We start from the raw sequence: 13,025 nt of genomic DNA, 5'->3' as shown, positions 1-13,025 counted from the left end.
AGTTATACATATGTACTTTTAAAAAAATTTGGCACACCGGAGCTGCAACTTTGGACGAAGATTTTTCAACTGTTTCCGTAGTGTAGCGGTTATCACGTGTGCTTCACACGCACAAGGTCCCCGGTTCGAACCCGGGCGGGAACAATTCCAGTTTTTTTTTGTCAAATTCATTTTTGGCACTTGATAACCAAGTTGGTTTTTTATTGTTTTTCTTCTATTTTAACTAATTTTAAAATGACACATTTTTGGGCATTTCAAAGGGTACAAATTTATAAATGTGTCGGGTTAAGAATATCAGGGGCCTCGCCGTCCGTCCGTCCGTCCATATCAGCGTTGCTCATAACTCTTTTCACAATATAATTTTTATGCAGCTGTGCGCAGTCAACGAGTCCACTTGCGTCTGCTTTGGCTTCTCTACGATTAATGCCACCACTCCAGTTTCGTGCAGCCTGCTTTGTCTCTTCTCAATTTTTGGCATTTCCTTTTCATTATATCGTTTTCCCTTTCTAACCAAGCAGCGCAAGTGGCCACGTTCAGCAACAGCTCTATCGCTCTCGTTTTTGCAAAATCCTAGATAATTCATCTATTCATCCTCACACATTGACAATAAATAGGAACACGCATAATAGCAAAGGGAACATGGAGAAGAAGTAAACGGCGACTAAACGCATTCATTATTTTCGCCACGTGTTCATAAATAGGAACACGCATAATAGCAAAGGGAACTTGGAGAAGAAGTAAACAGCGACTACACGCATACTCATTATTTTCGCCACGACACGGCCATTCTGACATTTACACGTCCTCGTGTAAGCTTTTGATACCGAGATACCAAGATATCAAGATCACATACTTTCACCACTATTCAATAACATTTAATTTCATTAGTTTGACTTTATTAGGTGTATTTCTTAAATCTTAATTCTGTGAAGAAACAAAACAGCTTTTATTTCATGGTTGCTGGGATAACTTATTCTGTTTTCATATTCAGTTCCATTGATCAGTAATACATCAGCTTACAACTTATCTTAGCATTATCATTTATCGATTTCTATATATCGATCTTCCGCCAGTTCACACACACTTGATTATTAATTCAATCCAAACTCATCGTCTCTCCTGGACGGATAACTCACAATTCATCGTCTCACCTGACGGATAACTCACAATTCATCGTCTCACCTAGACGGATAACTCACAATTCATCGTCTCACATAGACGGATAACTCACAATTCATCGTCTCACCTAGACGGATAACTCACAATTCATCGTCTCACATAGACGGATAACTCACAATTCATCGTCTCACCTAGACGGATATCTCTCGTTCACAAAAGAACTCATTGGCGGGCTTTTCTTTTCATTCAACTGTTTCTATATTTCAGCTATTGCTCTACATTCTCGTTTAACTCATTCGGGATTTCTGCATCCGGCATTTTACGTATATCTTCATGGCAATACTTGAACGATCGGTTACTCGTCAACGACTTTAGTGTATACCTGTCACCCTCTAATACTTCAGTCACCAAAAACGGTCCTCTAAATTTCGGATCTAACTTAGTTTGGTGTCTTTCTTCATTCCTCAATAGCACATAGTCACCTACGTGGTGTTTGTCAACGGCTGCCACACTGCTATCAAATCGGGATTTGTCGTAAGACGCTAAGGAATTCATATTTTCTGTCGCATGAGCTCTAACAGTTGCCAAATCTATTTCACATTCGGTCTCACATGGGGGAACTAATCCAAGGGGTCGAGCCTGTTTACCAATTAACATTTCTAACGGACTTGCCTCAGTGGCACGAGAAATTGTACAATTCAGTGCAAGTTGGACTTCGCCAAGTGCGTCCTGCCACGATCGTTGACTTGATTCTACCACTGACAACAAATTTTTCAGTGTTTCCATCACCCGTTCCACTTGCCCATTTGCACGGCTCATTCCCGTAGCAATCAAGTGAAGTTCAACTTTCTGCGATACGCAAAACTCTGAAAACTTAGAGCTAGTAAAACATCTGCTCTGGTCGGCGATGATGCGATCTGGTACTCCAAATAAGGATATGGAAGATTTCATAGCATTAACACAGCTTTCGGCATCTATCTTTAAGGTGTGATACAGATAAACAAACTTTGTATAGGCATCGATCTGAACAATGACATACTCCTTCAAATCGCTCTTGCCGCTTAATTTACCCGTTATATCTATGTGGATGGTGTGCCACGGTATACTTGTCTTCGGAATGGAATGAAGTTCCGCCTGAACCTTCCCGGAAGATGATTTCACTGATCTACAAGTTATGCAGTTTGAAACAAATTTTCGAACATACTTGTTCATTTTAGCGAACCAATAATACTGGTACACTTTATCAAGTGTCTTTTGCCACCCTAAATGCATTATCGACTCGTGTACCTGGTTAATTACTGACCATTTAAAAGCTCTGGGTACAACTGGTAAATAACTTGTTCTACCTCGTCTTTGGACCTTGCGATATAATACACCTTTTCGCAAATCATACGTTTTGGCCAAGTTTTCGGCCAATTCCTTGGTTGGCGATACTACCAATATGTCGTCCATGTAAACGATTACAAAAGAGTTAGCAAGGTCACCAAGTGCATTTATGACTGCGCGCTGGAAAACAGATGGCGCATTTTTGAGGCCAAAAGGCATTGTAAGAAATTCAAATTGGCCGTCTGGGGTCACAAATGCAGTATATTCCACGGATTCAGGGTGAATCGGGATTTGGTGGAAACCACTTGCCATATCCAGGCATGTGAAATAATTTGCTCCGCGAAGTCTAGCAATTTGATCGCTGATAAGCGGCAAGGGGTATTTATCCGAAATCGTGTTCGAGTTTAACTCTCTAAAATCAACACATAGACGGTCGGTTCCGTTCTTCTTCTTGACGAGCAACATGGGGCTAGCAAAGGGAGAGCAACTTGGGCGAACAATATTACATCTTATCAATTCGCTCACCTGCATTCGCACTACTTCTCTCTCTTCGGGGCTAAGTCTGTAAGGTCGGCGCTGAACAGTTTTAGTTGGATCAATCAAACGGATTTTCATTTCGCCTGTATTTACTCGAGTATGAGGTATCCCGTTGGTAAATGAAGTCGAGTGCTTTTCAAGTAACTCAATTAATTCAGCTTTCTCATTGTCGACTAATTCGGTGTCAATATCGGACAAAGTAAACGATCGCTCAGTAACGGAACAATTATTAACAGTTTTTGATTTTACAACTTTAAAATTATCGGATGTCAAAATTACATAAAAGCCTTGTTTAAGTATTTCTCGCCCTATCAGAATATCATTCCTCATTTGCTCGTTCGGGACTACATGAAATAATATTTCCATAATATTTTCGTTTATAGTAACTTCACTCAAGATTTGCAATGTACTGCACACACTGCCACCACCAATGCCTTTTATCATTATAGTATTGTTTATACGTTTACCAGATAACTTATTGCTAATGTCGTCTTTAATAAGGGAGCACTCTGCACCGGAATCGAAACAAATTGGATAGATCTCACCTCGTTGATGCAAGCTTCCCTTTGGCTCAATCACACAACATTGGTTAACAGTCTTCTGTTGAGTCACATCTTGTTTGGCTGCACTTCCGTTTTTCGGGCACTGGTTGGAGAAATGTCCCGGTTGGCCGCACCGATAGCACGTAACATTTGATTTTTCACGCTACGGTTTCGCCTGTCTATCTTGTCGCATTTTACTTCGGCATTCAGCAATTCGATGTCCCGGCTTTGAACAGAAGTGGCATACAACTGGCGATGCCTTACGGTTCTTCTGGTCAGGTCCAAGGTTGTCATCTCGAGCATGTCGCTTCTTGTCGAACGTAAACGCTTTTAACTCCGCCTGTAGCTTACTTCTGGTACGCACATTGGATGTGAAGAGGACGCGCTGCAAACGACTGTCAATGTTTGCCATATGCGCAAGAACAGTTGTAACGGCAATTTCTTCTATTTCCATATTCCGCCACTTTGTAGTCAGCGTCGTCACCAGCCGACTCGCATACACCGCGTAACATTCGTCGGCAGTCGGGCGGCTGTTGAGTAAATTTAAAAACGTAGCGGCCGGCGTCTCTTCGGTTTCAAAGCGCTGCAGAAATAATTCCTGGAACTCTTGCCAAGTCATACCCTGGTACGAGATTTGTGTTAGCCACTGAGATGCAGTTCCTTCCATGCAGTTACTTAGTGCGATGATCAATTTACTTCCTTTAAGGGGGTGCTCAGTTAGAATTATATCGGTTGTTGAACACCACTTTGCTGCCTCCACGCATGCAGCATCAGGGTTAAATTTGGGTAGCTTAACATCATAACTAGGTTGCTGCTCACGTGCCGGCGTCACTTGCATGATTTTTACAAGTTCAGCAAAATTCCGATTTTGCATTTCCACTACTGCACGCCACTGATCCTCAGAAAATGCAGGGTGTGGCACAGATCCCACTTCTGATGTCGGGTTAAGAATATCAGGGGCCTCGCCGTCCGTCCGTCCGTCCATATCAGCGTTGCTCATAACTCTTTTCACAATATAATTTTTATGCAGCTGTGCGCAGTCAACGAGTCCACTTGCGTCTGCTTTGGCTTCTCTACGATTAATGCCACCACTCCAGTTTCGTGCAGCCTGCTTTGTCTCTTCTCAATTTTTGGCATTTCCTTTTCATTATATCGTTTTCCCTTTCTAACCAAGCAGCGCAAGTGGCCACGTTCAGCAACAGCTCTATCGCTCTCGTTTTTGCAAAATCCTAGATAATTCATCTATTCATCCTCACACATTGACAATAAATAGGAACACGCATAATAGCAAAGGGAACATGGAGAAGAAGTAAACGGCGACTAAACGCATTCATTATTTTCGCCACGTGTTCATAAATAGGAACACGCATAATAGCAAAGGGAACTTGGAGAAGAAGTAAACAGCGACTACACGCATACTCATTATTTTCGCCACGACAAATGCATATGATTTTCTTGTTTGTTTGCCTACCGCTGTACATAAAAATATGTAGTAGCAATCTAACTCATGCTGTCAGTCCACCTTGTAGAATCAGTCGTAGATTCGAGACCAGCCGAGGGCAACCCAGGAATAGATTTTTTGTATATACCACCCGTTTTTATTTTTTTACAATTTCGCAATTCTGAGTCATTCTAAAATAATTTAAATTTCTTACATAGTGTCTATACTTTTGAGTTCACAGGCTTTTAAAGCAACGTTCATATACGGACAATGTATATGCACAAGCAAAGGCAAAAACCCACCCCGATTTGGTTTGGCACACAGCACGGTTGCCCGGCTGCCAGCTTGTAATTCCCAAGCGCTTATTTGGTGAATTGCTCGTATAAATACGACTGCTCCTTCAGGTTCACTCGGAAGTGTATTCTGTGATTGTTCTGTACATTGATCGATATTCAGGTAACTGCATCTGCTTATCAGATCTGTTCAGAGCCGACCCTCCGTCACACCTTTGTGTTTCCCAGTAATTCTGCCTGGCGTTGCCGTGGCTCCTCGTTCGGATCGGCTTTCCGCTGCCTTCCACTGGATGACGACGGGTTATCCGGCGGTCGACGCACGGTCATGCACCCCCGATCCGTCGCCCCCTCCACCCCGCGGATTCCGGTCTCGACCGGTAGCCGTATTGGGCGGGGACGGGCGGCGGTCCGGTGCTGAAGCCGGCGACAGTTGCCCGAGTCAGCCACTTTCAAAATTTGTTGGTTAAGTAACTTAGTAGCTTAGCTTCGGATTTTCGTAACAAATTTGCTGTTCAGAACACTTCCATGTACGCGGCATTGCCGAGCAATTTGCCCATTCTTTTGCTGCAGCGAATTACGTTCGTAATATTTACTCTAAGTTGTTACAAGTGTACTAAGTGTACCACCATTTGTTATTAAATATGGAATTTATCCAACCTGTTTTTTATGTATATTTTACCTCTTATTTTAATTTAACAATTTCTTTGTTTTACGACTATAACATGAGTTGCCTTATTGTTGAACAGTGAAACTTGAACTCACATAAATAGAACCTCAAATGCATGTTTAGCAATAACAGGCAAACGGTATCTTAATCCTAAGATATGGGATTATTATTAATAATTTTTAAATTGTATGATTTATAATGGATTTTAAGCCAAAGGTATGAATAAATTAATAAAGACTTTCCTTGCATAACGTAAATATTAGTAGAACAATAATCTCTTTGCCTTGAGCATTGCAATATGACTACTAAATTACCAAGCAATTCAGTAGCATTTCGATTGGTACATATAGGCAGTATTCAGTTATTAGGTCCACCAAGCTCGAAGACCTGGTACCTCGCATTCGGAACTGAGATTTTATGAGGTAGTTAACTTAAGTGTACGTCAAATATTACTTAAGCAACTTAATGTTATACTTTAATAATAGAAAAATTGCAATTGGGGGTATTCCATTAGTTTGTAAATCGGTTGTGAATTTCTAAATTCAAACCATATAGGTCAAATGAACTTTTTAGAAAATTCAGATGATAACCCATATTTTTTTTAAACTAAAACTATTTTAATAAATAAAGGTTCAGGAATACCCTTACCAAGTGCTAGTATTTTCCAAAATAAGAGCGATGCATTTAGTATATTTTATACAGCCGCCCGGTGTGTGTAAGTGCTACTACTGTACGGTCACACTGTTGTCATGTTATAAACAAGCGTGGTCGCCGCACAAAATGGATTCTATTTTTCTGGTGGACACAACAGGCCGACAGGAATTCAATGGCGAGCAGCAGCATCAGAAGATTGTGTACAACAAAGAGCTGCTCCTGGCAGAAAGTGACGCGTACAGCGAGGAGGACGATGAACAAAACGAGGGCGAAGTGGAGCTCTTCGGCCTGAAGTTGAAATCCAAGGAAGTGCTCGATGTCGTGAGTTCCCTGCCTGACCAAGAGAAGCCGGTCTCCAAGGTTGCCAAACAGCTGGAGGACCTCGGCGAAAAGGTCGAGAGTGCAGTGGAGAACTCCAGCAAACCAAAAGTTGTGCCCCGTAAGCGAGTAACAGAACTGAACCACGATGCCCCACACCTGGACCTGCGGCAGGAAAACCTTGAAAGTAATATGAAGAGGACGAAACAGGCCTTGAATCCAGGTCTAGAACAGGCGCACGCACTACCCACCGTGGGAAAGAGGCAGCAACCCATCATCAACAGAGTGAGTGTTAAGCGATTTCTTTTTACAAACAGCCCTTTTGCCCATGATGAAATATTCGACATCGGAGTTTGCGCATTGGCGACCAGACCTAAGGCTCAGACTCTAGCAAATCTAGTTTCATCCGTTGTAATCTTTGCTGCTGCACTCCAGACTTTGCAGTGGCCGTAAGGCCAGCGGGACACCAACAGCCAGGGATCAAGACTATTATCTGTCCTTAAGTCCTAGACAGGTAGTTTAGTCTCTGGCTTACAGTACACCCAAAGGAAATGAAACACGCGCTATTGTCGACCCAGGAGCCACTTAGGTCTAAGCTATATGCCGTGGTGACGACGTCTTTAGTAATCTGAGCGCAACATATAGAGAATATAATATATATAGAGAATATATAACTTGCTTTCATTTCTAATCGCCTTCCTTTTTTTCAGGCTGAACGCTCCAAGACCAAGGGCAAGGGATGGTTTAATATGCCCGCCACAGAGATCACCGACGAGATGCGCAACGAACTGAAAATAGTTCAGATGCGATCGGTTCTGAACCCTAAGCAATTCTACAAGAAGAACGACCTGAAACGTCTGCCCAAATTCTTCCAAATCGGAACTGTGCTACCTTCGCACTTGGATCACTACCAAGAAAAGAAGTCCAAGAAGAAGCAGTCGCTGGTTAATGAGTTGTTAGAGGACGAGAGCTTCCAGAAGTTCAACAAGAGGAAGTACAACGAGGTTATTCAGCGCACAGACAAATACGCCTATCGTAAAAACCTGAAAAAAATGAAAAAACTTAAGAAAAATAAAAAATAGGAATATTTTATTCTAAGACCAAACTTACTTGTTTCTCTATTTAATTTGAACATAAATATATCGGATAAAAAAAGAAATCAATCAGAGATCGCAAAGTATCACAAGATCCGTATGATTAGTACTTTTTATTTTTTGTGCTCTCCACGATATATTTTTCTTAAACTTTCTTACCTTTGTCCGATTATTTAAAAATTATTTTCCTCAGCTAGATTCTTTGTATTTTGCAAATTAAATGTATTACTTTATCCAACATTGTTATGAATAAACGAGGGAAGTTTCTTTTTAATTTTATAGCTAATCTTTGAACCGCATCTCACATCAAGTTTCCGTAGTGTAGCGGTTATCACGTGTGCTTCACACGCACAAGGTCCCCGGTTCGAACCCGGGCGGGAACAGAACAATTTTTTTAAAGTAATTTATATATATTTCTATTTTTTTAATCGCATGTTGTTTCTATTTTATTTATTTCTATATTAACTATAATTCATAATTTTAAAGTAGAACAGCTCGTTAAATTTCTTATAGAGCAGGGCAAGAAGTAAATCTTGAAAAGTAAAAAATCAAGGTATACTTTTAGGTATCATTTCTTAATAATCCAAAATCGGCGCACTGGCATCCCATGGTGAAAATGCACGTCCCCCTTCACGAATCTTGTAATGCCTCGTGGTGCACCAGAAACAACATTAATTTACATTTATTTACTGTATCAGCTGGCTGCTATTGGACGGCAACTTTGGCGCACTTTGCATTTTTATTGCACAACATCCGCTTGCAAGGACTTTTGCAGCATTCAACTGTGAGAGATTCCGGCGGACGGGACGGCAACCCCAAGTCGGCCCCAAAGGGCCATTACCACAGTGCCGGCGGAGCTGCAATTACAAACAGTTGTTTAACTGCTTGACTTAAAATGCAGCGGGCCAGTGGCTTGAATGGGGAATGTCCCGAGCCCCAGTTGGAGTATCTGTATCTGATGCCGTCGTTTGTGGTTTACGGATTAAAGCGTGTACATCCGTGGCGGCGCGGAATGGCCGGATGACGAGCCGCGCATGCGTCCACCAAATCCCGGAGAGACCCGCACCCCGAAAGCCATAACCCGTTAACCGTTACCAGTATCCCGTAACCCGAAACCCGTAATCCGCCATCCGGACGGAGGTTCTCGAGCGGGATCACGGGTCACGGGGGGGTCGGCGGTGGTCAATGGCGTCCGGTGTCATTGCGTTTCCGTTTGAGTTGGCAATTTATACAATTTTTGCTGGCGCTGCTTGTAAAATGGAAAATGGAAAACTTTGCCACCGCCACCGCCGCACATTTACTTACTATGCGGCTCGAGGCTCGCACTTTTGTCCGGCCTCCTCGTTTGGCAACGTTAAATTGATTTATAATTTCAGCCCGTCCCGGAGTCGCGTTTTAACTTTTCCTGCTGCGCCCAGTTCCCGTTCATTTGGCGTTTTTTAATTCGCATTTTTAACGCAGCGACCACCGCCGCCCGAGTTTTCCCCTCGGAAAAGCATTCTTTATAGCGCAAATGTATGCATTTTCCACGGCCTTTTCATGTTTGTATGAATTTTAACGCCAAATTGGTAACTTGCATGCATATCATATATGCATTTTCCCTTGTGAGCGTACGCACATATGAAAAGTTTGCTCTTATTTGTGAGCACGCGGCACAGCCTTTAATTAAAAGTCAAAGTTCAGCAATTGATATCGAAATCAATTTATGAGCGGCCTGCCTTATTTATCCTTTTGCTCTTGACGGACTTTCGGCCCCAAGTCGGCCAATCTGTATTTATGGGTCAGCAAACATAACGGTCGGAGAAATGTATAAAATGCTCTTTATGAAGCACAAGAAAATCACGAATCGCTCGGTCTTTTCAGCGTCCAAATCAAAAGCGACTTTTGTGCCAACGTTAATCACATTAATGATGCCGAAGAACGCACACTGGGTGGCCATCTAAAGAATTCTCAGATGCACAGCGGAAAAATATAAATCACTTAACTTAAATTTGATTATAAGAAGTACTAATGTAGGTTCCCCCAATGAATGATATTTAAGGTATGTATTTAAAATTTAAAAAGTTGTGTATAGAATTTATATAGTATAGTATGCCATTTTGTGGCAGTGTGGCAGTGACGCATGTCATCGGCGAATCAAAGAGAAGCGCCGGGCATAATGTACTGAAACCAGGTCGTTTGTAGGGAAACTCACAAATAACCAAAATAATGCAGGCCGCACAGCGCGGCGATGATCAAGAGTAGCGGAAAAGCGAAGTAAATGGCAATAATGACACAATAAAAGGACTGTTGAAATGCCGGCCAACTGATGGCAACTAGCAGACAAAAGCTGCCATTGCCAATGCCATTGCCACCGAGCCGAGCCGAGCAGCATGACAATAAAATGAACGTTAATAACGATAAGATAAGAGCAGCTCAGACGCACATTTGCGGTCCGGGTTCGGGGATGGGTATGGGTTTGGGTACGGGGATGGGGGCAAATGTTAAAACAATAACCAGCTAAATGTTGTCCACGGAGTGGGGGAGCGTGACCAAGACTCGGAATTTGTCCGCCACTAAGCTGCGAAGATGAAGTCTTCCCTCCGAAACGAGTGTCAACAGCATTGCGCTGCTCCTCCGCTGCTACTAAAAGATTTTCCGAAACAGCTTTCCCCCGAAAAGCACATTAAATTCGGTTTAGTCGGAGTTGGGGGAATGCTGAAATGTATCTGTTTGAATTGTGACTGTCATGTCGCGCCATGTTCGGGGGATTTAATAAATTAATGATAATAACTCTAATAACGACTTGATAAAGATGATGAGAGAGAAATGCCGCATTAGTTGTGGCCACGCGAATAAAAATTCGTTAAAGTTTTAGCCATAAAGCCGGGATTTAATAAATTAATGATTATATGACACCCAAACATACTTCTGGTCGTATCGTGTTTTTGCTATTATCAAGGATTTTTCAAATAAATGGTAATGAAGCCTAACATTTCGTACATTCTTATTTACAATAATTAAATGAAAAGTAGAGCCAACATTTTAGCACCGCTCGTTAACTGAACAGTAAATGTCAGGTACAAGTTATTATAAACAAATGCACAAACGAACTCTTTAAACTTTGCGACCAACCAAGGATATCCCTAAATACCATTTGACAAATCGAAAAGTTTTCTTTTTGGCCAAACTCTCACACGGCAAGCCGTAAGTACGCTCCAATGATTCCAATTCGTTTGTTGGCCCGAAACTTTGTCGGGCTTAAAGTTTATGACGCAGGTGTTTGCTTTGGATTAGAGCAGCCGGCAAAAGCGGGCTACAAAAAAGATGTGGGATTACCTGGCGTATGAGCAACTTCTCTGGCCCTGAAGTGTGAGTGCTATAACAACATTCCGGTGACCGAGGAAACCTCAGGATTCATTTTCCAGCTTTTCAGCACAGCTGACCACAACAAACAGCCTACAATCTCCCACACGGACAGACAGTTGAGTGGGTATGGTGTGGTCGGTGCGTGTGTGTTTGTGGATCATTTGAACACCACCCACACTTGCATACACTTAAAACGCTGACAAAACTATGGCACAAACATGGAAATTGTTTTTAAATTGACGATGAAAGGCAAATCCATGTGTGAACAACTCAATGGAACACACAATAAATGCCTGATTTCTGCTCTTTTTTCCCTTATTAAGCTGCTCATTCTTCCTGCGAATTAAATCTTCCGTATGATAATTGTGTAATTTTTATAGTGTTTGATCCGCATTGAGAATTAAAAAAGGCAAATGAATGTTTTAAGCAATTTAAATTATTATTAAAATTCATTCCTCGCACTCTCACTAGTCGAGAATATCTTTGCCATTAATTTTTCACACATCATTTGTTTAAACCGGCGGCGACTTAAGCCATTTTGCGGTCGCCAGTCGCAGTTTTGCCATTATTAAATTATTCGATTTTGTTTTTATTTTAAGAAGCGCCGGTTATATATTATTTACGAGCTTCGCCGGCGAACGTATTATTTTTCATTCGATATTTTCGCAGATTTATTTATGACTTGGCGGCCTCGTGTTAATATTTCTACGAAATAATGTAATTAATAAACTATAGGCAACGTTGTTGGGGACGTATTAATTATATCGGATTAAAAATACATTAAAAAGCATAACAAATGCGTGGGAAATAAAAATATCAGCAAGGTGCACATACAAAGTGTAAGAAGCACAAAAAGCGACAAATTTTATCTCTTTATCCTTCGATTCGATTTCAACGCAAACCATTTTGCCGGCTTAATCTGCCTTATTAATAACAGTTTATGCAAATTTAAATATACGCTTACCCTTAAATCATTAACTGGCCGGACTCTTTTAAGTATTAAAAAATAAAAACGTCGCATTTGTTGTGCTTAATTAACGGCGACAGACGAATGGCCAATCGCACTATCCATTACAATTAATTGTTTGCATAAAGTGGTTAAGAGTGGTTAAGTAATATCGGATAATGCGCTCTGATTAAATGGACCTTCATCTAATTAAACCGAGGATGTCGTTAAACAAATTTTATGCGAGCCCTTTGCGATTCACAGAGTTTAATGAGGTGGTTCCCTTGACTCGAACTTTTCGGAGAAAGCAATTGCATTAACATTTCTCAAAGTTTTCATTCTCAATGCGCTCGCTGTAGTTTTTGCAATTTTTCAACTGATTGCAGAAATGCGAAAGAAATGAATGCATAAAAATGCTCTTATTGACAGTTTCTGCTAGAGTTTTCCGCTCGGTTGTTGCAGCTACTCGAGCCATGAATACCAAAAGCAAAGTGTCTGCATTTGACAGACGAAAACAATGGTTCGAGGGGAAGGACGTGGGAATGCAATTGGCAGTCGGCAGCAGGGAGTCAAAGGCGAAAAATATCCTTTTAATTCCATTGAGTGCGGCAGGATGCGAAGTGCGGGGGTGGCCATTCTGGGCGTGGCTCATAATCGATTCCATTATTTTTGCAAGCGTAGTCAAACTTTTTAATTACACTTTGTTACTGCATTTGCAACTTTGCGAAAGGTGTTATTTT

At 41.5% G+C, this 13,025-nt stretch overlaps 2 protein-coding genes and 3 non-coding genes across 6 annotated transcripts; 4 read left to right on the top strand and 1 right to left on the bottom strand.

The window, feature by feature from the left end:
* Positions 1–71: 71 nt before the first annotated feature.
* Trnav-cac lies at positions 72–144 on the top strand. The gene has a single exon. It is a non-coding gene; the product is annotated as a tRNA-Val (tRNA).
* A 3,529-nt stretch (positions 145–3,673) lies between these two features.
* LOC117145036 lies at positions 3,674–4,549 on the bottom strand. Of its 2 annotated transcripts, none has more exons than XM_033310542.1 (2): positions 4,344–4,549; positions 3,674–4,280 (listed from the first exon to the last, which is right to left on the bottom strand). In XM_033310542.1, the coding sequence occupies exons 1-2, from the start codon at positions 4,522–4,524 to the stop codon at positions 3,688–3,690; spliced, it is 774 nt and encodes a 257-aa protein (XP_033166433.1). In that variant the 5' UTR covers positions 4,525–4,549; the 3' UTR covers positions 3,674–3,687. The 2 variants fall into 2 exon arrangements, with proteins under 2 accessions (XP_033166433.1, XP_033166434.1); XM_033310543.1 differs by having other exon boundaries at positions 3,674–4,223.
* Positions 4,550–6,657: 2,108 nt separating this feature from the next.
* On the top strand, positions 6,658–8,006 carry LOC117145106 (deoxynucleotidyltransferase terminal-interacting protein 2). The gene is made up of 2 exons (XM_033310625.1): positions 6,658–7,182; positions 7,608–8,006. Exons 1-2 carry the CDS (start codon positions 6,706–6,708, stop codon positions 7,977–7,979), a joined length of 849 nt encoding a protein of 282 aa, XP_033166516.1. The 5' UTR covers positions 6,658–6,705; the 3' UTR covers positions 7,980–8,006.
* Positions 7,221–7,535, top strand: LOC117146144. Its single transcript, XR_004459763.1, has one exon. It is a non-coding gene; the product is annotated as a small nucleolar RNA U85 (small nucleolar RNA).
* Positions 8,007–8,301: 295 nt separating the features above from the next.
* On the top strand, positions 8,302–8,374 carry Trnav-cac. The gene has a single exon. It is a non-coding gene; the product is annotated as a tRNA-Val (tRNA).
* The last annotated feature ends 4,651 nt before the right edge of the window (positions 8,375–13,025 follow it).

This window comes from Drosophila mauritiana, chromosome 3R (assembly GCF_004382145.1).
Source record: "Drosophila mauritiana strain mau12 chromosome 3R, ASM438214v1, whole genome shotgun sequence".
In the NCBI taxonomy this organism is placed as follows: Eukaryota; Metazoa; Arthropoda; class Insecta; order Diptera; family Drosophilidae; genus Drosophila; species Drosophila mauritiana.
This window is presented reverse-complemented; position numbering and strand designations above follow the sequence as displayed.